General features: G+C 44.6%; 1 protein-coding gene and 1 long non-coding RNA gene across 2 annotated transcripts; one reads left to right on the top strand and one right to left on the bottom strand.

The window, feature by feature from the left end:
- Positions 1–2,838: 2,838 nt before the first annotated feature.
- LOC145515562 (cytochrome P450 2G1) lies at positions 2,839–13,925 on the bottom strand. The gene is made up of 9 exons (XM_081516244.1): positions 13,746–13,925; positions 12,768–12,930; positions 10,883–11,032; positions 8,816–8,976; positions 8,403–8,579; positions 7,127–7,268; positions 4,940–5,127; positions 4,681–4,822; positions 2,839–3,404 (listed from the first exon to the last, which is right to left on the bottom strand). The coding sequence occupies exons 1-9, from the start codon at positions 13,923–13,925 to the stop codon at positions 3,223–3,225; spliced, it is 1,485 nt and encodes a 494-aa protein (XP_081372370.1). The 3' UTR covers positions 2,839–3,222.
- LOC145515564 (uncharacterized) lies at positions 3,207–19,504 on the top strand. The gene is made up of 7 exons (XR_014060917.1): positions 3,207–3,346; positions 4,359–7,481; positions 8,275–8,330; positions 8,867–8,957; positions 15,075–15,240; positions 15,652–15,733; positions 19,321–19,504. It is a non-coding gene; the product is annotated as an uncharacterized LOC145515564 (long non-coding RNA).
- Positions 19,505–24,128: the final 4,624 nt, after the last annotated feature.

Here is a 24,128-nt window from a genome sequence, read left to right as displayed (position 1 = left end):
AGCCCTGAGTCGGGAAGATCCCCTGAAGAAGGAAATGGCCACCGACTCCACTATTCTTCCCTGGAGAATTCCATAAACAGAGGAGCCAGGTGGGCTACAGTCCATGGAGTCACAAAGAGTTGGACACAGCTGAGTGACCAACTCTGTTTACACTAGGAAGCTACCAGGCTTAGCAAGTTAATACATCCATTAACAGAAAAATGGATAAGAAAAATATGGTATATCCATACAATTGAATTTTATTCAGCCATGAAAAGAAATAAAGTACTGATCCATACAATCACTAGTAAGAAACTTGAAAACATTATGCTAGGCAAAAGAAGCCAGTCACACAAATGACCACATGATTGTATGATTCCATTTACATGAAAGTCAAGACATAGAGAACCTATAGAGATAGAAAGTAGATTAATTGTTGCTTAGGATGGGGTGTGGGGTGACAGTGTAGGGGAGTGACATCTAGAAGGCATGATGTTTATTATTATTTTGCCACGTTGTGAGGCAGGCATGTGGGATCTTAGTTTCCAGACTAGGGATTGAACCTGTGTCCCCTGCAGTGGAAGCACAGAGTATTAACCACTGGACCAGCAGGGAGTTCCTTATTTCTAAGGTGATGAAAATGTTCTAAAATCTACTGTGGTGATGATTGCATCTATCTATGGAATGTATCAAAGAACATTTAATAGTACACTTTAAGTGGGTGGATTTTTATGACCCGTGAATATCTCAGTAAAACTTTTCAGGACTTCCCTGAAAGGGAAGTGGTACAGTGGATAAGAATCTGCCTGCCAAAGCAGGGGATGAAGTTTCCATCCCTGGTCTGGAAAGATTTCACAGGCCACAGGGCAAGTAAGCGCATGTGCCACAACTACTGAGCCCAAGCTCTAGCACCCTCAAGCTGCAGCTACTGAGCCCACATGCTGCAGCTACTGAAGCCTGTGTGCCTAGAGGCTGTGCTCTGAAACAAAACAGGCCACTGCAGTGAGAAGCCCACGCACCTCAATGAAGAGTGGTTCCTGTTCACCGCAACTAGAGAAAGCCCACACACAGCAATGAAGACCCACAGCCAAAAATAAATTTTAAAAAAGAGAAGGAAAAAAAAAACTTCTCAAAAAGACAAAAAAAAAAAAAAAGAAAGAAAATGTTTGCTCTGACTCATATATCCTGATTGGTTCTTCCTACCAGTGACATATAATGACAATTGATTCACCTAGTTTCTGAGAGGAATTTACTCCAAGGAAATAAAAAGATACATCAACTCTCAAATCTTTTTTTTTTTTTAATTTTAGCCATACCACTTGGCCTTTTCATACTGTTCATGGGGTTCTCAAGGCAAGACAAGAATACTGAAGTGGTTTGCCATTCGTGAATGAACTGAACTGATACCGCTTGGCATGTGGGATCTTAGTTCCCTGACCAGGGATGGAACCCTCACCCCCTGCATTGGAAGCATCATCTAACTACTGGATTGCCAGGGAAGTCCCCTCTCAAACCTTATTCCAACTACCTGGTGTCACCCCACACCCTTGGGCTTCTCTTCTTACATCATAACCTTTGATGTATAACATCATAACTGTCCTGTCCTTTCATCAGAGTCCTGGCCACTCTGGCTGTTACTGTCCTGAAATAAGTCAGTCTGTCTTACTGGACTGTGTGCCCCATGTGGTTACTGAATGAATATAACCTCATCATCATTATGTAATCAGGTCCTTCTACAGGGCCCTATTTAGAATAGGGATGTGTGTTGAGTGTTGGATGAATAGCCCTTTGAATTTCTAGGAAGTTTCTAATTTGACTCTCCTCATCAATAGATGAAGGCTCTCTTGAGGGTCTTGAGTTCTTTCCAGAGAAAATCCAGCAATTCTCTGCCCTGCTTCATGTATTAAACTTGTACATAAGATAAGTTGAGCAAGATTTTTCACAACTAAAAATGTTAGATGACCACTGGCATGTACACTTAAAAAGGTATTTGTAGCTCTGAAGTTCTATGTTCATCAAAGATGTACCAAAGCTTTAATGATGTGTGTTTTGTATGTCTGTGTCTGTGGCAGGCATGGAGATGAGCCATTAAGATCTCCCTTCAAGAAAGAACTTGCCATTTAGCTGCAAGGAGTGCAGTGAGCTGACTGCCTCTAGCTGCAGCACCTTCAGGATCCACCTTGTCTTGGAGCAGTTTCCACACTCTCCCGGTAACTGGTGGTTTTAGTCTCTTACTGCCCAACTCTTCTTCCTCCCATCTTTCCTTTCATGGATGTCAGATCTATATCCTGGTCTGAAGATTTTTCCTGGCCTATTCTACTTTCTTCCTCTTTTGTCTTTCACACACATTGCCCTCCAATAAAATGATGCAAGACCTCCATTGCACTCAAGTCCTCACCATGGCCCCACATAATCTGGCCCTTTAACCCTTTGCCCTCATTTCATTCACTCCTATGCTCTCCCTTCCTCTTCTACTCCAGCCATACCTGTCTGCTTGTGGGTTCATGAGCACACACCCAGTCTTTTGCCTTACAGCTCTGCCCTTTTTAATTGTTCTGCCAGGAACAGTCTCTCCCCAGATACCTGAACAGCTTGCTCCTTATGGCCTTGTGAAACCACCCATGCCACCAATTTAAAATTCCAATTCTGGAATTCTTTTTTCTTTTCTCCCTTTTTTGAGAAATTATTTATTTGGCTGCACCAGGCCTTAGTTGCAGCATGCAGGCTCTTAGTTGCAGCTTATGGGATTTAGTTTCCTGATCAGGGATTGAACCCAGATCCTCTGCACTGGGAGCTCAGAGTCTTAGCCATTGGACTACCAGGGAAATCCCTACTTTGCTTTTCTAATGCACCACACCATTTACAAATTTTATTATGTTTATTCTTCATTATCTACCTTTGGTCGTTACTGGGGAAAGGTCAACAGAACAGCATAAAGACATGGAGGTCTACAATAAGAATTTGGTACAGATAGAAACCTAGGTGGACGTGAACAAATGAACTTAAAATCTGCAAGCTTTTGCCAAAGTCTTGGCCAGGGCATTGCTTTTCCGCTGGATGTAGAAGATATACAGCTCCATATTTTGGGGTGACCCCTGCTGACCTGTGTCCCGTGACAGTGTAATAGCGCCTTCTCTTAGGATTGTTGTGAGAATTGAAGGGGGATGAAGAGGTTGGGTGCGCCTGGACATTTGGGCAGAGCTCTGTTCTCCGACGGTTCCTTCCACGTCCAATAGGGGGCGCTCAGCGGGCCATGAAGCAGAGCTCGTAGGTCGGAGGGATGTTGCCAAAGCCTGAGACTTTGGGCGTGATGTCGATGTTAGCAGGTGGCACCAGAGCGCGTAGGGAGAAGTTCTGAAGGATGGAGGTGAAGTAGAGGAAGAGTTCCATGCGGGCCATGGCCTCGCCCAGGCAGATGCGCTTTCCTGTGGGCAGAGACGGGAGAAAGGGGGCGGGGGGAATAGTGGGGAGCAGCAGACCCGCGCGGCTTGACGGAAGCATGGAGAGCGTTGCGGTCTCACCACCGCTCAGCCTCAGCTGCTTCCTCTGCATCTCTGGGGTCATGATAATACCCACTTTTTAGGGTTATCATGAAGATACAGTGGGTTTCTACAGTTAATGCTCCGCTAGGATCTTCCACCTATAGGGGCTCAGCAAGTAGAAGCTACTTCTCTGATGGTGCAAATTCCAACGGATTATAAGACAGAATGGTTGTCAAGGATCCATGCGTTTAAAGTCTTTTCATTTCTGGTCCTTTTAAAGGTTTAGGAAGTGCCTACGAGGTGCCAGGCACTGGTGAGGGAAAACAAAAGCTCTCCCTTAAATAGTGCTTGATCTACAAAAAAAGGAAGTGAATGTATGTATATGTGTAACGGATCCACTTTGCTGTACAGCAGATACTAACACTACCTTGTAAATAAACTATATTCCAATATAAATTAAAAAAAAATAGTGCTTGCTGTTTGTCAGTCACTCTTCCAATGCTTTGGAGAGATCAATCTCCACTTTACAGACAGGGAGCTGAAAGTAACTCATTCATGGCCCCACTGATGGTGTTTGTAAGTGGTGGATTATGCTGAACTGACACCAGGTTCAATATCGCTTACACTTAAAATACGATTTTTCAAAGATATTGTATTATGAGTTACCAAGCTGCTGTTCATTGGGTAAATCTTTCCTGCTGCCTGTTTTATACTGCCTGCAAAGTAAGAATCTTTTAACATTTTTAAGTGGTTAAAAAATCAGGAGAAAAATAATATTTTGTGACATGTGAAAATTAAAATTCAAGTGTTAATGTGCATAGTTTTTTTTTTTTTTTATTTTGCATCCATCACTGACATGCTTTTTTCTTTTTATTGTTTTTTGGCCATGCCATGCAGCTTTCAGGATCTTATTTCCCCCACCAGGGATTGAACCTCGCCCCATGCTGTAGAAGCTTGGAGTCCTAACAACTGGATCACCAGGGAATTCCCCAGGATGGCTCAGCAGGTAAAGAACCCGCCTTCGACACAGGTGAGTCCGTGGTCCTGATATTCCATCATTCTGGAATTCTGGGACTCTAGTACTGTATGAGTCTATGAAATAGCACCCTGCTTCCCATTCAAACCTGAATGTCAAATACAGACCAATGACTGGGGGACATATCTAGCATGTATCTGCAAAGCTGGTGGGGGTGGGGGGATTCAGACCATAGACACCTACCAGAGGAAAAAGGTACAAAGGCTTCATTCTTCTTGAAGTGGCCCTGCTCGTCCAGGAAGTGTTGTGGGTAGAAGGCATCTGGGTAGCGGAAGTATTTGGGGTCTTTGAGGACAGAGCCAAGAAGAGGAAAGACATCGGTGCCCTGGGGTGAAGATGGGCTCAGTTAGGAGAAAACAGTGTTGGAGTATGGAGAATGGTAGGGAACCAGGAAGACAGGGGTACAGTGGAGGGAAGGGTGACAACGGGGGTGCAGCTCCACCTTGGGCAGAAGGTATCCTCGGAAATGAGTGTCCCGGATGACGTTGTGGGGGACGCCCATGGGCACGATATCTGTGAGTCTTTGGATCTCATGGATCACGGCATCTGTGTAGGGCATCTTGGCCCGGTCATCAACACTTGGGATCCGGTGTGGTCCAATCACCTGGTCAATCTCTTCGTGGATCTTGGCTGAAAAAAACAGAACATACAGCCAACAAAGATGCAGGAGGTATTTCTGGAGGCCAGGATTGGGTCATAGGTTTGTGTCTTCAGCTCCATATGTATTTGGACTGTCTATCCTTAACTGCTGACACATTGGTGGGGCTAATAAACACTCTTTCCAGTAGTCACGTACAAATGTGAGAGTTGGACTATAAAGAAGGCTTAGTGCCAAAGAATTGATGTTTTTGAATTGTGGTGCTGAAGACTCTTGAGAGTCCCTTGGACAGCAAGAAGATCAAACCAGTCATTCCTAAAGGAGACCAACCCGCATATTCACCGGAAGAACTGATGCTGAAGCTGAAGCTCTGATACTTTGGCCACCTGATGCAAAGAGCCGATTCATTGGAAAAGACCCCGATGCCGGGAAAGATTGAAGGCAGGAGGAGAAGGGGGAAACAGAGGATGAGATGGTTGGTTTGCATCACTGACTCAATGGTGAGTTTGAGCAAACTCTGGAAAGACGTATCTGGAGATACTGAAGGACAGAGAAACCTGGTGTGCTGCAGTCCATGGGGTCGCAAAGAGTCAGACCCAACTTAGTGACTGAACAACAACAATGCATAAAGCCCATGGAGTTGTAAATTGCAAATGTAATCCAGTATGCAAGTAATTGAGGTGTCCATTAAATATTTGATGATTTAGATTAGTAAAAGACAACTCAGACAATGAAGGAGAAACTAGATGAGTCTGAATGGAAATAAGTTAGTCCCTCCCATTGTCTGTAACAAGAGAAATTTATTAGTTTGTTTTGAATTACATTAGAAGGTGTGCTCAGACACTCAGTTGTGTTCAACTCTTTGTGACCCTATGGACTATATATAGTCTGCCAGGCTCCTCTGTCCATGGGATTCTCCAGGCAAGAATACTAGGGTGGGTTGCCATTCCTTCCTCCAGGGGATCTTCCTGACTCAGGGAGTGAACTCGAATCTCCTGCATTGCAGGCAGATTCTTTACCACTGATTCACTGGGGAAGCCACATTAGAATGGAGAGGGGCCAAAACTGGGGATTTTCCTTCGGTGAGTAAATGAGTTTCTCATTACTGGAGTTACCCAGCCAGACCAGATTACAGTTTACTGGTGATGGATTCTATTTGATTCTGCCACTATAGTTGGCCAGATAATGGCCATCCAAGATACTACCTCCTAATCCCTGAAACCTGGGGATGTTACCTTACATGACCCAGGACACTTGGCAGATATAATTAACTTAAGGATTTTTGAGATGGGGAGATTATTCTGAATAATCCATATTGGCTCTAAAAGTAACCACAAGTGTTTGTATAAGAAGGAGGCAGAGAGATCAGAGTCAGAGAAGGAGATGTGACAACGGATACAAAGAGAGATTTGAAGATGTAATGCTGCTGGCTTTGGAAATGGAGCCCAGGAATGCAAGAAATAAAGTTCTAGAGGTTGGAAAAGGCAAGGAGTCAGATCAACCTTAGTTTGACCCAGTGAAAGCCTATTTGAACTTCTGAAGTACAGAACTGTGAGATAATAGGTTATTGTGGCTTTAAGCTACTAAGTTTCTCATAACTCACCACATAAGAAACTATCTTGTTGTTATTCAGTCACTAAGTCGTGTCTGACTCTTGGCAACCTCATGGACTATAACAAGCCAGGCTTCCCTGTCCTTCACCATCTCCCAGAGTTTGCTCAGATTCGTGTCCATTGTGTCAGTGATGCTATCTATAACCATCTCATCCTCTGCTGCCCCCTTCTCCTTTTGCCTTCAATCTTCCCCAGCATCAGGGTCTTCACATCAGGTGGCCAAAGTATTGGATAAGAAACCATGACAGGCACCAAGCAGAAGATGGAATTAAATGACCTTCCAAGCCAAAGATTCTGAGATTCCACATCCTGAGGTTTTAAGGTGTGAAGAGTTGAAAGATTCTAAAGTTTTAGGATGCTGTCTTCTTTCCTGTAGGGAATGAGGTCTGCCAGGTAAGCGGCTCAGGTGGACACTCACCTTCCACCTCAGGATGCTTCATCATGAGCAGCAATCCGTAGCGGAGTGTAGAGCTCACCGTCTCAGTGCCAGCAAAAAAAAGGTTGAGAGTGGTCAGGACCAAATTCTTGAGGTTGAATTCTGTGTGGGGGTTGTTTTTATCCTGAAAATGAGAGAGATGATGAATAGACTCACCCTCCTCTGTCTGTATCTTGTTCTCTCCCTGTGTGTAAGGTAGGGCTTTGTGAAAACACAATAGATGGGTGAACCAGCTGTGTATCTGAGAGAGGAAACAGAGCAGAGGTCCTGAGGCAGAGGTGTGTCTGGTGAGGAACAACAAAGAGGAGGCCAGTGTAGCTGCCAGGATCGTTGGAAGGTAGTGAACAATGGGGAGAATGAGGGAGAGGGAAGTGGAGATTACCTTGTCAGATTTGGAAGTTCTAAGACATTAGGGTACATGATTTCAAACTGCTGAGGGACTTCCCTGGTGGTCCAGTGGTTAAGAATCTGCCTTGCAATTTAGGGGTTGCAAGTTCCATCCCTGGTCAGGGAAGGAAGATCCCACGTGCCTCGGAGTTACCGAGCTCTCGTGCACATGCTGCAACTAAGACCCAACGCAGCCAAACCAATAAATAAAAAAAAAATAAATAAAGGTCAAATTTCACTCAAATATCTGTTTGTTAAAAGAAAACAAAAACCTGCCAAGTACAGAGGTTCTACAGTAGAAAAGTATAAATTTCTAAATTTATAAAATCCTAGAATCCATGATGCAGAGTTACTAAGCTTCTAAATTGCTATATCTCTAAGACTTTGAACTTTTAAAACTTTTTGAAAAAAATTTGATTTCTTAGTCACACCATGTAGCATATGGGATCTTACTTCCCCAACCAGGGATAGAAACCATACCACCTGCATTGGAAGTTGGGAAGACATTAAACTTTTAATTTTAAAGTTTAAACTCCAAAGCTTAGACTTTAAATGTTTCAACTCGGCAAATTCTAAGACTCTAAAAATGCATTCTACTTTACTGTATTTGTAAGTCTCTGGCGTATCAGATTAGAAAGGTGTACGATTTTAAGTTTCCATATTCTTAGAAATTTTAGCTTCAAAGTTTAAGAGTGTAAGAGTTTATGCCTTAACAGTTTCTATATCTCATCTATAAATAAAAGTCAACCTGGTGAAACAATGCTTGGCCCTTGACATACTGTCATCAATATGTTTACAGGTGAGTGCAACGTTGTAGGCGCTAGGGATTGGGGAGATGAGAGGAAAGGACTGGGGGCAAAGGAAGAAGTACCTGGTGCATCTTGATGAGGAAGCAATCAATGAAGTCCCGAGGGTTCTGGGGGTCAAGTGATGCTTCGTTGATCTTGACCCTGGAGGCAATGAAGTCCTTGAGCTCCTCTATCAAGTAGTAGATTCGATTGTGTCTTCCTGGCAAATATTGCATGATTCCAGAATACATGTCATATAACTGTGGGGAATAAGCAAAGGGTGTTTGTTAGCAATGGGCACCAGAGGTCAGCCTGGGCTGAGTCTGGGCTTAGCATCCAGCACGGGGTCTGAGAATTGCATGAGGCTATTTGCTTCTTGGAGACCCAGGGCATCTTGATACTTGCCTCCCAAGATTGTGGGGAGGAGTTAGTGAGGAAGAGGCAGGGGCTTAGTTAACGGAGGTTGGGGGTGGACAAAGAGGTGGCTGATGGGCACCTGGGCCCAGGATGTGCTCATTTCTATGAAACTCTGGTTGATCATTTGCAGCAGCTTCAGGAACTGCTTGTCCTCGTAGTCAAAGCGGCTGCCAAAGACGACGGAACTGATGACGTTGGAGACAGTGCGGCTCAGGAAGAAAGTAGGTTCGATGCGAGCCCCTGAATAATGGAAGTTGGAGGCCATGAGTAGGAACATGGAATGTGACATCATTCGGTTGCAGATATGCATCCTGGCTCAACTGCTTAATAGCATTTGATAGTGATTTCATGTTTGTGTTTTGAGTTTAACTTTCCTAATGTGCAGGGAGGGACTTCCCCGGTGGTCCAGGGGCTGAGACTCCACGCTCCCAGTGCAGGGGGCCTGAGTTCAATTCCTGGTTTGGGAACTGGATCCCGCATGCTGCCACTAAAGATCCTGTGTGCCTCAGCTAAGACCTGGTGCAGCCAAATAAAGAGATAAAAATATGTGAAGATTAAAAAGATAACTACCTCATTGGTTCATGAAAAGTCAATGTTAATTATCCATGTAAAATACTTAGCACAGTGCCTGACATGAAATAAACATGTGAGAGATGCTGGTGGAGCTGAATCCTTATTTTTTGTTATTAGAAGTTAATTGTACTGGAACTTCCCTTGTGGTACCGTGGATAAGAATCTGCCTGCTAATGCAGGGGACACAAGTTCAATCCCTGGTGTGGGAAGATTCCACCTGCTGAGGAGCCGTTAAGCCAGTGCACCACAACTACCGAGCCTGAGTGCTCCAACCACTGATCCTGTGCGCTGCAACTACTGAAGCCCTCTTGTCGAGAGCCCGTGCTCTGCAGTGAGAAGCCCACACACCACAACGAAGAGTAACCCCTGCTCGCTGCAACCAGAGACAGCCTGTGCAGAAATGAAGAACCAGCGCAGCCAAAAATATTAAAAAAGAAGAAAAAAAAAGAAGTTAACTGTCCTGGAGAGTCACAGATTTTAGAAAGAAGTGGAGGTAAAGATGCATTAAAAAATAGAAAAGAATGGCTAGGTTCGGTCTATCTCTACCAATGATTCCATCTGCACTATCAAAAAAAAATTCTTCCCTTGGCCTCAGCTGCACCATCTATAAAACAGGATACTGGTCAGGTCAGTGGGTATGGGGACAATTTCTCTAAAGCAATGCATATAATCACAATTAGTTGTGTAAATAATTTCTAGGGGTACCTGAGTATACTGAGTCCTTATGCAGATCATTTGGCACCCATGGAGCCCAAGGGAGGAGTCTAATGTAGAGAAATCTGTCTCTATTTCTGTATCTAATCTATTCATTTCTGTATTTCTCAGCCTCTGTGTCTTTTTTCATTAGACCCCAGACATTCCAGATCTTATTTTTGGGTACATCACGGATCCCTTTAAAAATATAATGAAATGGTGTAATGTTTCAGATTTGCAAGTTGAAAAAGTTCTAAAAATCTTTCACAACAATGTGAATATATGTAACACAACTGAACTGTACACTTAGAATAGTTTGTTGTTGTTGTTCAGTTGCCAGTCATGTCTGACTTTTTGCAACCCCATGGACTGCAGCACACCAGGCCTTCCTGTCCCTCACCATCTCCTGGAGTTGGCCCACGTTCATGTCCATTGCATCGGTGATGTCATGCAACCATTTCATCCTCTCATACCCTCAGAAATAGTTAGGCTGGCAAAATTTTACATTATATGATTTTTACCCAAATTATGTGTTTTTGTATGTGTATTGTGAATGTATACCTAGTTAGATGGATAAATTTAATCCTATCACCAGAAAAAGGCGTGAACTCACATATTGCCAAAGTCTGTACACGATACGAGGAGCTCAAACACTCCTTAAGATCCACTGACTCAAGTTCCTGGACAAGGGATCTCTAAGGGTCTTTCGTGTTAACTTTTAACATGGACTCTGGCTAGAACTCTCAGTAAATCCTTCATCTTCTTCATCCTCTCCCACTCCCAAACTTTCTCCCACTAAAGCCCATCTTCTCATGACTGAGCTCTCTACACCACCCCCCCCAAGTCCCCCTGTAGCCCTCCCGGCTGGTGTCCCACATACCCTTGGTCTTGCGTAATTCCACTAGTAGGAAGCCGGCCTCCTCCTGGATCCGCTCCTCAATGCTCCTCTTTCCCATCCCGAAGTCCCGAAGAACGGTCAGGGAGAAGCGTCGGAGAATCCTCCATCGTTCTCCGTTAGCCAGAGCTACACCTGCCGGGATTTCGGGGTCAGGCTCCCATCTCCCCTCTTGTTTGTGCCCAGCTCTGTGCTGGACTGGGAGGTGCCAGGATATGACAGCTGTAAACTTTCCCCTCAGGGATGCCTCTTTCAACCTTCCAGGCTTAATGGGGAAACTAAAGTTCGCTCCCTGCTGGGCCCCCCAAAACAGCCCAGGACTGAGACGAAGGAAAAGAAATCAGGCTAGTAATGACTGTGGGAGATTAAGGAGAGTTTCTTACAGGCTAGAGACCTGGAACTGGATAAATGCATACGGTGGATGGATGCCTAGGAAAATGAGGGGAGATATAGATAGAATGGGCTTCCCTGGTGGCTCAGTGGTAAAGAATGTGCTGCAATGCAGGAGCCACAGGAGATGCGGGTTCTGTCCCTGGGTCAGAAAGATCCCCTAGAAGAGGGCATGGCAACACACTCCAGTATTCTTGCCTGGAGAATCCCATGGACAGAGGAGCCTGGTGGGCTAGGGTCCATAGGGTTGCAAAGAGTTGGACATGTCTGAAGCAATTTAGTTACAAGCATAGATAGAATGTCATATAGAGTACGTTGGAATAGGGAGACTTCTATAGTCTATGTTCTACTTGGATTCTCTAGACATACATGTAAGTCTTCACAGAAGATCATACCTGTACATTAATATACCCACACAAAAGGAGTTACCATGTAGTAAACCGTATTCAGAAGTTTTTGGATGTGCATGCATCAGTGAATTAACGTTTGGAAATTTGATGACATGATTTTGATAGATTAATGAATGGAGGGAAGTGTTTGTGACTGGAGTGACTGACGGATGGATGAAAGACTTCTGGATGGGTAAAGGGCTAATGGATGGAAGGATGGAGATGTATGGGTAAATGGTTGGAAAGATGTATGGATGACTGAATGATTAATAGGTGGATGAATGATGGAAAAATGAATGGATGGGTGAAATGATGACTAGGTGGGTAAATGAGAAGTTAATTAATAGATGATGTACAGATCAATTTGTTGGAAAGATACTGATATTTGTATAGGAAGTCTAATGAATGAATGAATTTTTTTGGTGGCTGTATGGATCAATGGAAAAATGGATGGATGGAAGGAAAGGTATAGGGATAAGTGGGTGAATGAAAGTATCAAAAAATGGTGTGAGGCTGCTTGGAATTGAATGATGTGGGCAGTTAGAGATGTGTGTGTGCTAAGTTGCTTCAGTCGTGTCTGACTCTTTGTAACCCTATGGACCATAGCCCACCAGGCTCTTCTGTCCATGGGATTCTCCAGGCAAGAATTCTGGAATTCTGCCTCTGGGGCAATTAGAGACTGATGTGTAGGGAACATTAGAAAGGTATCTGTCTAAGTGGAGGATGCAGCGACCTATGGGTTGGGTCTGTGTGCGTATATATAGGAAGATAAAAAGTAAGCTTGGCTATGAGGGCTTGAGTGAATACAAGAGTGCCACTAGTCCATTAAAAATAATAACACAAGTAACACAGAAGATCCTCTGGAGTCAGATGGTTTGGATTCAAAGTAAAATGATTCTACCACTTACTATTACTACTAGTGTTTCTCATCCTCAAATTCCTCATTTGCAAAATTAGGAAGACATTAATAGCTCTCAGAGAAGTCACAGCAGTAATTCATTTAGAGTATTTATCAAAGAACCTGGGACGTAGAAGTACATTACACTTTGTGATTACATTTTGTTTTTATTTTTGTTGTTGTTGTTACCTACCATGACCTTGGAAGTTTCGCTCTACTGAAGCCAGTTCTCCACGGCCACTGAACTCATCTGCTCGGTCTACCAGGGCCTCCTTCACTGCTTCGTGTCCACATAAAACAACTACTGGCCGGGGACCCATGTACACGGTGAAGATTGGACCGTATTTCTCCTTGAGCTGAATGAAGGAAGACATAAGAGGAGATGGCTGATTGCAGTACCAAGTTACAACCAGTCAAGGATTTTAGGAGATGGCGATTTCAAGGAACATGGGAATAACAGATAAAGTTGAGTCCTGGGATTGGAAAGACTACTGATAAAGAGACACAGAAATCTTGGCTTCTGTGATCCTGGGCAAGATCCCCCAATGCTGCTACATGCCTTGGTTTCCGCATCTGTAAAATGGTGGACCTAGATGAGGTGGAATTCCAAGATCCATGCGTCTTGCTCTGAAGTGCTAACTTTCTAGAATCCTAAAATTTCATGATACTGAGTCAAACTTTGAAGACCAACAAGAGTGCAAGAGCTCTTGTGTCTAAGGATAGAAGGTACTGTTTATTCCAGAGACTTCCCTGGAGGCCCCGTGGTTAAGACTTCACCTTCCAATGCAGGGGACTGGGGTTTGATCCCTGTTCAGGGAACTAAGATCCCACATGCCTTGTGGCCAGAAAACCAAAACAGAAAAACAGAATCAATATTATAATAAATTCAACAATGACTTTAAAAATGGTCCACATTAAAAAAAATCTTTAACAAGAAGTGCAATGCAACATATATATATATTTTTAAAGAAGAAGGTACTGTTATTCCAAAGTCCTTAAGTTCTTAAGTTCCAATGTGCTAGGAGTCTGTGTTTCCAAGAGTTTAAGATTCTAGAATTCCAGAAATCTAAGGTTATGTTTCCAAGAGCCTCTGTTATAGAATTCAGAAATTTCTACACTATCTGTCTATAGAATTAGTTGCTTCCAGCTCTATGAAAGTAGACAGACTCACCTTCATGAAAGACTGAAAAGTGGCATCAGTTCGAACTTGCAACACGTTCCCCAAGAAAGGTATCGGTGTGGGACCAGGCGGCAGCTTTCCCCCTTTGCTCATCCGTTTCCAGGCGATGAGGATGAGCAGACAAGACAAACAGAGTGCTAGAAAGATGGTGAAGGCCCCTCCCAGCTCCATGGTGCCCGGTCGAAGGATTGTGCCCAGGGCACCAGATCCTACCTAAATACGTTCTGGGAAATCGACTGTGTAGAAATCCGAACACCGTGAGATTCAAGTTTTCCGGGTACGGATATCATGAGGGAAGAGATTGCTTTATCTGGGGGGTGGTTATATAACCTATAATCTCCCACCTGTAGAAAGGTGGATTGCATTCACCCAGGGAAATCCACTGGGGCCAGTCCCCTTTCTTTGTATTTCCAGTCTCTCAGTTCTCCCTCAGCTCAGCTTCCAGTTAAGCTTGTCTTGGTAGGACGTGAGAAGCAAGTTGAACATCATTTTTAAGGCTATTTCACTTAGGGATCATACAGTCTGAGCTCCATCTTTTCTTCATTAGGTGAGTCACATAACTCTCCTGGACTCCGTGTCCCTATCTGTCGACTAAGGTAAGCATACGGTTTTAGAAAGTCTTGATAGAAAACAGAGACGGCTCCTCTCTCTTTGTGCTTAGTCGCTCAGTCGTGTCCGACTCTTTGCCACCCCATGGACTGTAGCCCGCCAGGCTCCTCTGTCCATGGAGATTCTCCAGGCAAGAATATTGGAGTGGGTTGCCATGCCCTCCTCCAGGGGATCTTCCCAACCCAAGGATCGAACCCAGGTCTTCCACATTGCAGGCAGATTCTTTACCATCTGAGCCACCAGGGAAGCCCCCTCTCTCTTTGCCAGACCCTAATTAATTTTTTTTTTTTTAAAGAGAGAAGGATGAAGATTTAGAACAGCAAAAGAAACAACTCAATTGAAAGGGTTTAATTCAACAAGTTCTACTGTTTTTACTCAAGATAATATTAAATAATAATAACCAAAGTTTACCTGTGTTACTTTATCAGAACTTTATTGGGGTGTGTGTGTGTGTCTGTGTGTGTTTGTATTCATTTTCCAAGTTTGAGATGTAGGAACCACCTCTGAGCACCAGTCTCATCATCTCTAGAGACATGACATGACATGATATGCTCTCTGTAATACTCTACATAATGGTTTTCCATCCTTTTTGCACCAAATATTTATAAATCTTCTTTACTGACCCGAAACAAAATTCCTGGGAATTATATTCTACCTACACATGTTATTAAACACAACTCAGAAGCCCTTCTCCTGTATGTTGATTCTCAGGCTTGGAAAGTGAATCTCCTAGGAAGCCTGTAGATCTGGATTAAAGCTTGGCTGTCTGCGCTGAGGTGTCCTATGATCACAATGGTAGGAACTCTGGGAAAACTGAGCGATTCACACAGCACCACCTTCTCCATCTTGGATCTGCTGCTAGAACGGCTTTCATGGGGTAAGAGTAAGCTCTAGGCTGCTGCTTTCAACTCTCACATCTTTTGCCCCTTTTTTCCATTCTGACCACCTCCCAGTGCACACACTTACACCTGTTCAGGATTAGATACTTAAAAAAAATTATTTGGCTGCACTGGGTCTTATTTGTAGCAAGAGCTGCAGGATATTTAGTTGCAGCATGTAGGATCTAGTTTCCTGGCCAGGGTCAAACCCGGAACCCCTGCACTGGGAACAAGGAGTCTTAACCACTGGACCACCAGGGAAGTCCCTAGACTCTTAACCATCCGTGATGGTGACGGTTGTCAGTTTGGTCCTTCCATTCAGACAAGTTGGAGAGAGAAAATATTCTTCTGGCTTCAGCAGAAGGAAGGATAGCTAGAATTATGTTTTGTTTTGTTTTGTTTTTTCCTAGGGAGGCAAGATAAGTGAGTCTGGGAGATCTTTGTGCACAGTCTAAGAAGACTCATTATAAAAGGTGTTTTATGCTATGAAGGGTGAGCTAAAGACTGAGTTCCAAGACTGAGCTAAATGGCTTCTCCAAGCTGCCATTTTTCTAAGATTCTGTGGTTCTCAAAATCTGTTGTTGTAATGTTTGAGGATTCCAGAATTCTATAATTTTAAAATTTCAGTCTGAGCCACCTCAGACGGTAAAGAATCTGCCCGCAATGCAGGAGACCTCGGTTTGACTCCTGGGTCAGGAAGTTCCCCTGGAGAAGGGATAGGCTACCCATTCCAGTATTCTTGGGCTTCCCTGGTGGCTTAGATGGTAAAGAATCTGCCTGCTCATCAAACCTGGGTTTGATCCCTGCATTGGGAAGATCCCCTGGAGGAAGGCATGGCAACCCATTCAAGTATTCTTGCCTAGAGAATTCCCAAGGACAGAGGAGCCTGGCAGGCTACAGTCCATGGGGTCACAAAGAATCAAACACTACTGGGTGACTAAGCACAGCACAGCAATCATTAGGGACTCCTCGCTTTAAAATTTTTTTGGGCCACACCACATGACATGTGGGATCTTAGTTACCGGACCAAGGATCAACCCATGCCCCCTGCAGAGGAAGCACAGAGTCTTAATCCCTGGATTGCCAGGGAGGTCCCAACTCCTTTCTAAATTGAAAGGTCTCCTCTATCTGTGGCTTAGTCCAATCATATTTCTTTCTTGTTTGCTTTTTCTTTCTCTCTTTTTAAATTATTGTATTAGTGTGTTTGGTTTACAATATTATATTAGTTTCAGAAGTACAATAGTGATTCAATATTTGTATAGATTATACTCCATTTACAGTTATTACATAATAATAGCTATATTTCCCTGTGCTGTATAATATATCTTTGTTGTTTCTTTATTTTATACATAGCAGTTTGTATTTCTTGATCCCTTACCCCTACTTTGCCCCACCCTCTTCCTTCTCTGGTAACTACTACTCTGTTCTCTGTATCTGTGAGTCTGTTTCTGTTTTGTTATACTTATTCATTTGTTTTATATTTAGATTTCACATAAAAGTGACAACAAAGAGTGTTTGTCTTTCTCTGACTTACTTCACTAAGTATAATACCTTCTCGGTCCATTCATATTGTTGAAATGGCAGAATTTCATTCTTTTTAAGGCTGAGTAATATTCCATTTTGTATATATGCCACATCTTCTTTATCCATTCATCTGTTGATGGCCACTTAGGTTGCTTACATATCTTGGCTAGTATAAATAATGCTGCTGTGAACACTGGGATGCATGTCTTTTCAAATTAGTATTTTCATCTTCTTTCAATATGTGCCCATGGAGTGGGATTGCTGGACCATATAGTAGTTCTATTTTTCAGTTTTTTTAGGAACCTCCACACTGTTTTCCCACCAACAGTATACAAGGGTTCCCTTTTCTTCACATCCCCTCTAACATTTGTTATTTGTAGACTTTTTGATGATAGTCATTCTGACAGATGTAATGTGATATCTCATTGTGATTTTGATGTGCATTTCTCTGATGATTAGTGGTGTTGAGCATCTTTTCATGTGCCTGTTGTCTACTCTGTGCAATAAGGCAAGAAAAAAATCATATAGATTGAAAAGGAAGAAATGCAACTATCCTTATTTACAGATGATATGAATGTCTCTGTAGAAAATCCTCGACTACACAAAAAACTGGAGCTAATAAGTATGTTTTGCAAGGTCACAGACTATAATGCCAACATATAAAAGTCAAATCTATTTTTATAAAACAGCAATGAAAAATTAGAATCTCAAAAAATTTTAAATAATATGTAAGTTAGCACCCAGAAAATGTAAGTACTCAATTCTAAATATGACACAATCTGGAACTGCATGGGAGTCCATTCCTGAGGCTTCCTGCTATTTTCTCTCCCCATAAGGGCCCAGTTCATTGTTCCCCTCCTCCTTTCCCCTTTTCTTCTTAGGTTGGACAAGGAGACCAGATCCCAACCTCTTGTTTCCTAAAAAAAAATTAATAGAGCAGAACTTATTGAGAAAGTTAGACTAGGAGGAAGCGAAAATGCATCAACCGGTGTGGAATTTCCTGATGAGGATGACATGGGTAGAGGGGAAGTGGATGTTCAGAAAGGTCCAAGCTGGTAAATATGCATGAAAGTGAGGACTGAATGGAAGGATGCATGATAGAATGATGGAAAGAAAAATTAATAGATGGGAGGACAGATAGATGAATAGCTGCATGGGTGGACAAACAGAAAGAGGAGTCACTGGATGAGAATGGATCAATGGATAAACAAATGGGAAGAAGGCAAATGGGTGAAAGGTTGAATGTGCTAGTGAATGAAGGATGAATAAATAAATGTATTGATAAGTGGATGAGAGGACACAATGATGGAAGTGTGAATGGATGGTTAAATCGATGCATGGTAGGAAGGAGGGATGGATGAATGTATCAGAGGACAAAGAATTAAAGGATGGATGCTTTCGGAAGGGTACATAACTAGAATTTGAGAAAATTGCATGGTTGAAAGAATGCCTGAATGATAGACTTAAGAAGGAAAGGTTGATTGAACCACCCTGGAGAGAGGGGGCTTTTTGAAACTGATACATGGGTAGTTGGTGATGAATGGATGAATTTGAGACTGGCAAGTCTCTGTGAGGTTAGTTCCTATAGACTTTCGGTTGGGAGGAGTGTTCAATTAAGAAGTCATAAGAGGACAGGATGTTGTATCTGATTGTATCAGAGACCTCAAAACAACAATGGCTTCAGAAAAATAACAGTTTATCTCCAAAGTGTCAATCTGAGTGCAAGCGTTCAGAGGTTGATATGGCAGTTCCAGTACCTAGAACGCAGATCTCTTCCATCTTTAGTGCTATGGTTTCCCAGGGCATTGCCCTGATCCTCGTGACTGAAGATGGCTTACCAGCTCATGTGCTGGGTCTGTGTTCCAACCAGTGGGGTGATGGGACACTGGACTGGAATGGAAGGCACAGCCTGGAAGTGGTGGACATGGCTTGCCCTCAGATCTTACTCGCTCTCAGTCTCAGTGTCTGCCTAGCTTCAAGAGAGTCTGGGAAATATAGTCTTTATTTTGGATGATCTTTTCTTCTTTTCATTTCTTTCCTTTGGCCAAGTGGCAAGTGGGATCTTAGGGCATCAAACCCAAGCCTTTGCATTAGGAGCTTGGAGTCTTAACCACTGACTGGACCACTAGGGAAGTCCTAAAAGATAAGAAGTTTTTTTTTTTTAATTTTTTGGTCACACTGTACAGTATGTGGGATCTTAGCCCCCAGACCAGGGATCAAACACACACCCTCTGCATTGGCAGGGTGGAGTCTTAACCACTGGACACCAGAGAAATACCCATTTTGGATGATCTTGGGCTGAGCTCAGATTTAATGTTGTATCACCAAAGAAAGGAGGGAAGAACTTAGAGGAACAACCAACAGTGTCTACCATAGGGATTGACTCGAGGCTGATAATGAAACAAAAGGAAAACGCTCTGCAAAGATTAGAGTTGATATCTAGCTAATGCACTCCTCATTATGAAAGTCTGGGATGGGGAGTGGGGTCCCAGTGCCAGACATAGCAGAGACAGATACTTTTGGGCATCTTAACGCTTTTGCTCATGTGCTTCCAGAATGTAAAGATCACCAGGATGGACATGTGGCAAACAGGAAGAGGGTGCAGACCTCTCAGATCTCCATGTAACCAGGAAGAAAGAATTGACCTTGGCCATGGGCCCTGGTTACAAAGATCCTGGGACTCAGCTTCTTCGGTAACCCGAACACCTTCAGATTAAATTTCCTGGGGGTTGGATCTCACTTGGGAGCTTGCCATGCTGTGGAGTTTATATAACTTCTAGTCCTTCCTCTGAACGACCATTGAGTGCCGCGCTCATGAGACGATTCTCTCCACTTTGTCCCTTCAGTCCCCTCCTCATTCATGTCCACACACTCCAACTTTATTCTTTGAGAGCATGGAGGGCTTCCCTGGTGGCTCGGACAGTAAAAAATCTGTCTGCAATGCAGGAGACCCTGGTTTGATCCCTGAGTTGGGAAGATCCCCTGGAGGAGGGAATGGCAACCCACTCTAGTATTCTTGCCTGGAGAATCCCATGGACAGAGGAGCCTGGCAGGCTACAATCCATTGGGGTCACAAAAATTCAGACATGACTGAGAGACTGACACTTTCACTCTTCTAGGTTTTAGAACAGTCTGAGTTTTGGAAGCTGAGCCCCAGGATCTTTGTAGCGTCAGGAAAAACCAGGTTCAAGTCTGGCCTCTACAACGTTCTTTCTTTTTTTTCTTTGCTGTGCCACAGGGCATATGGGATCTTAGTTCTCTGACCAGGGATTGAACCCATGGCCCCTATGTTGGAAGGGCAGAGTCTTAAACACTGGACTGCCAAGGAAGTCCCATCTCCGCAACTTTCCTGGTGCATGTGATCTTGAACAAGACACCTCATTTCTTTGTACCTCTGTTTTTATTTCTGAAAAATGAGAATACCAATAAAAGTACCTCCCTGAGACTTCCCTGGTGGTCTTGGAATTGGCTCTTTCACTGCTGGGGTCTGGGTTCAATCCCACAAGACAAGTGGCACAGCCATAGAAAAAAAAAAGTACCTCCCTTAAAAAGTTGTTGTATGGATTAAATGTACTGAAATCTATGAGCATGATGTCATCACTATCACTCAACAACCTACCCTCAGCACTTTCAAATCTGTCCTCGGGGAGGAATTTGCCATAAATGGAGCTGATGGCTAGAGCAGGGCTGAGCATAGACTGGGGCTGATGGCAGGTAGTGAGCGGACAGACGACAGCATGGACTGTCAATTGGGTGCTGAACCAGCAGGGGAGGCAGAGAAGAAGAGTGAGACATTGCATGTTCCTGAGCCCCTTCTCTGCACCAGTTTTGTGCTAAGTTGTTTCATTGATCGATTGATTTGGTTACATTGAGTCTTAGTTGTGGCATGCAGGATCTTTGTTGTGCCATGTGGAAAATTTCCTTGCAGCACATGGACTCTAGTTGCAGGGAGGGCCTCAGTCAGTAGTTGCAGCTCATGGGCTTAGTCACTCTGCGGCATGTGAGATCTTAGTTCCCTGACCAGGGATCGAACCTGCATCCCCTGCATTGCAAGGCAGATTCTTAAGCCCTGGACCACCAGGGAAGACCCCGTGCCAAGTTTTTTTACTTTCACAGTCCCATGGATCTTCACGTCTTTGTGGTCATCCCCATTACATACTCAAACAGACTAAGACTTGCCCAAGGTCATTGGACTCTCAAGGGGCAGGGTTAGGATTAGCACGCCAGTATGGTCCTCCAGGAACTCTCTTCCACCAGCGACTTGCCTAGGACTCCTTTCCCCGGGCTGCACTGGGCATGGGGGGAAACGGATGGGACCAGCTGGTGTGTATCAGAAGGGGCAAGAAGCAGTGAGATTGTGAGTGAGGTGCTAGCTTAAGCGTAGTTGTTGGGAGGATAAGGTGCCTGATATATTCCTCTGGTGGGTGGGGGCGGTGACCCACAGAATTTTCAGCAGCACCATGCTGGCCAAGAATCTCCAGTGTGTTAGTTGCTCAGTCATGTCCAGCTCTTGCAACCTCATGGGCTGTAGCCCAGCACGCTCCTCTGTCCATGGGATTCTCCAGGCAAGACTACTGGAGTGGGTTGCCATTTCCTTCTCCAGGGGATCTTTCCCACCCAGGGATTGAACCCAGGTCTCCTGCATTGCTGGCAGATTCTTTACTGGCTGGGCCACCAGGGAAGCCCAGGAAGGGGGTAAATAGCAAAGCATTTTCTCCCTTGTTGAAGCCCCAAACCAGTGGGGTGGGAAGGAGCCAGGCCTCCCTCCTTCTGTCCTCAGAGGTCTCGGTTTCTGGCCTCAGAAACTGGATGTCCCAGATCTCAGCCAGCTGCACTGGATGGTTCCCCCAAATTTCCATCCACACCTGTTTCTGTGACTTTGTACCTTTCCTAGGGGCCAGAGGAGAGCCCGAGTGTCTGCCTGCCTGTCTTTCGTGGAAAGCTCTTTCGCCTGCAGCCTCAGCCTCCTCCTCTGAGCACCACCGTCTCCCCCGCTCCCTCCAGTCTGTGTACTGTTTAGTCTCTGGTTGTCTCCAGGTGAGGGGGCCGTAATCTGATCTCTACCGAGCTGGGAGAGGCCTCTCTGAGGCCAGGTTGAGGACAAAGGAGTGGGCTAACAAAGGTGAGAAAGAAGAAAATGTTCCTTCCCAGCCGCCTCCTCCTCCCTTAGACCTTTGAATTCATAACGAACGGTTACATAATCAGCTCCATCTTATTCCCTCCCGTGGGCAGTGAGCCTGATGGGGATTTAGCTGGGCAAAAAAAAAAAAAAAGCATAATTAAGAAGGGAGTGAGAGTGATTTCAGAGCGACGGAAAGCCAGAGAAAGAAAGAGGGGCAGTGAGCAGAGAGGGGGCAGTGAGGAAGCGAGAGGATGAGAGAGTAAAAGAGCCAAGAAGAGAGCAAGAAAGAGACCAAGTGTCAGAGAGATGAAAAGAGAGAAGTGGCGGGAAGGATGTGAGGCAGGGAGGTGGGAGCGAATGATTAACTAGGACACAGAGAAACAGGATAGCAGGGTGGTAAAGTATCCACCTGCCAATGCAGGAGCCACAGGAGATGCGAGTTCAATCCCTGGGTCAGGAAGATCCCCTGGAGGAGGAAATGGCAACCCACTCCAGTATTCTTGCCTGGAGAATCCCATGGACAGAGAAGCCTGAAGGGCTACAGTCCATGGGGTCGCAAAGAGTCGGACACGACGGTGCACACATGCATCCTGGGAAACAGAAAGAGAAGCATCAGAAGATGACACAAGCCACAGAGGGAAAGCCAGAGCCAGAGACAGAGAGAGACACGCAGAGCAAAGAAGAGATAGAGCTAGAGAGAGACTCAGAGATGTGTAGACAGAGATAAAGACAGAAAGGACAGGAGAGATCTAGAGAAGCAAGAAACAGAGATTCAGAGAAGAAAGCCAGAGAAATACAGAAGGACTGGGATTCAAAGTCCGAGAGAGGGACAGAGAGACAGAAAGAAAAGGAGCAACAGTCCAGAGAAGGACACAGATCTGCCTGAGGTAGAAACAGAGGCACACCAGAGAGGAGAGATACAATCTAATTAAAAATGTAGGCCACCTGACCAAGCCTCGTGAGCAGCCAGCTCCGTCAATCTTTTTCTAGCCTGTCTTGCGTGTCAGGCTCTGACAGACCTAATCTCTTAATCCCAGCAACAAGCCCTGATGATTGCAGCTATGTCCCACGCATGTTCTTAATCATTTGCACATTTCTCACCTGGTCTCATAACAACCCTATATGGTAAGTGCAGATATTATCTCCATTTTATGGAGATGAGGGCATGCAGAGGCATAAAGTCACTTCTCAGGGTTACCAGCTAGTAGCCAGGAGGCAGCGCCCAGGCAACCTAGTTCCAGTCTCTCATTTCAATACCTCCACTCCCAAGAGAGAAATAGCTGGGGACTCTAAGGATTGGCTCGCGTGCATGCTAAGTCGGTTCAGTCGTGTTGAACTCCGTGCGACCCCACGGACTGTAACCCACCAGGCTCCTCTGTCCATGGAATTCTCCAGGCAAGACTACTGGAGTGGGTTGCCATGCCCTCCTCCAGGGGATCTTCCCAACCCAGGGATCGAACCTGCATCTCTTATGTCTCCTGCATTGGCAGGTGGGTTCTTTACCACTAGTACCACTTGGGAAGTCCCTAAGGATGTGGGCCCTCCAAATTTGGAGAAAAGAGGGGGTTCTTTACATGGAATCCAAAGATTGATAGCAAGAGACCATGGATGCCCTGAAATGACTGTGCAACACAGACGTCATGCCCACCTGGAGAAATGATGCACAAGTATTATGGATCCCTGGAAGATACAGCTTTTTTTTTTTTTTAGGCACACAGGATCTTAGTTCCTGGACCAGGGATTGAACTGGTGCTGCCTGCAGTGAAGCAGGGAGTCTTAACCACTGGACCACCAACTCTTCTTTATTCCACACGTGGTTATTATGAGGGTTTCCCACGTAGTGCTGGTGGTAAAGAACCCACCTGCCAATGCAGGAGACATAAAAGATGCAGGTTCAATCCCTGGGTTGGGAAGAGTCCCTTGGAGGAGGGTGTGGCAACCTACTCCAGTATTCTTGCCTGCAGAATCCCACAGACAGAGGAACTTGGCGGGTTACAGTCCATTCAGTCACAAAGAGTCGGACATGACAGAAGAGACTGAGCATGCATGCATGGTTGTTATGAACCCTGTTGTGTGCCAGGCAGTTCTGGATGATGAAGGGTCCATGGGAAACAAAGCAAATAATCACAATAACAAAAAAAATCAGTGAGTCCCTCTCCTCTCAGAGCTGTCCCTTGGGTAGAAGGACTCACTGTCAGAGGCAACGTCTGATGGCTCCAGGAGTCTGTCAAGCTCGCTCTC

This window comes from Giraffa tippelskirchi, chromosome 7 (genome assembly GCF_054371585.1).
Source record: "Giraffa tippelskirchi isolate mGirTip1 chromosome 7, T2T-mGirTip1v1.2.pri, whole genome shotgun sequence".
Taxonomy (NCBI): domain Eukaryota; kingdom Metazoa; phylum Chordata; class Mammalia; order Artiodactyla; family Giraffidae; genus Giraffa; species Giraffa tippelskirchi.
Note: the sequence above shows the minus strand (reverse complement) of the source record. Positions and strands in the feature narration are given on the sequence as shown.

What these genes read in the sequence shown, in the direction of transcription:
- LOC145515562 (XM_081516244.1), bottom strand. Translation starts at nt 13,925, where the DNA reads ATGGAGCTGGGAGGGGCCTTCACCATCTTTCTAGCACTCTGTTTGTCT. An exon ending in GGAATTACGCAAGACCAAGG is followed by an intron (nt 8,977 to 10,882) that starts GTATGTGGGACA and finishes TCCATTATTCAG; the next exon opens with GGGCTCGCATCGAACCTACT. An exon ending in GAGGATACCTTCTGCCCAAG is followed by an intron (nt 4,823 to 4,939) that starts GTGGAGCTGCAC and finishes TCTTCACCCCAG; the next exon opens with GGCACCGATGTCTTTCCTCT.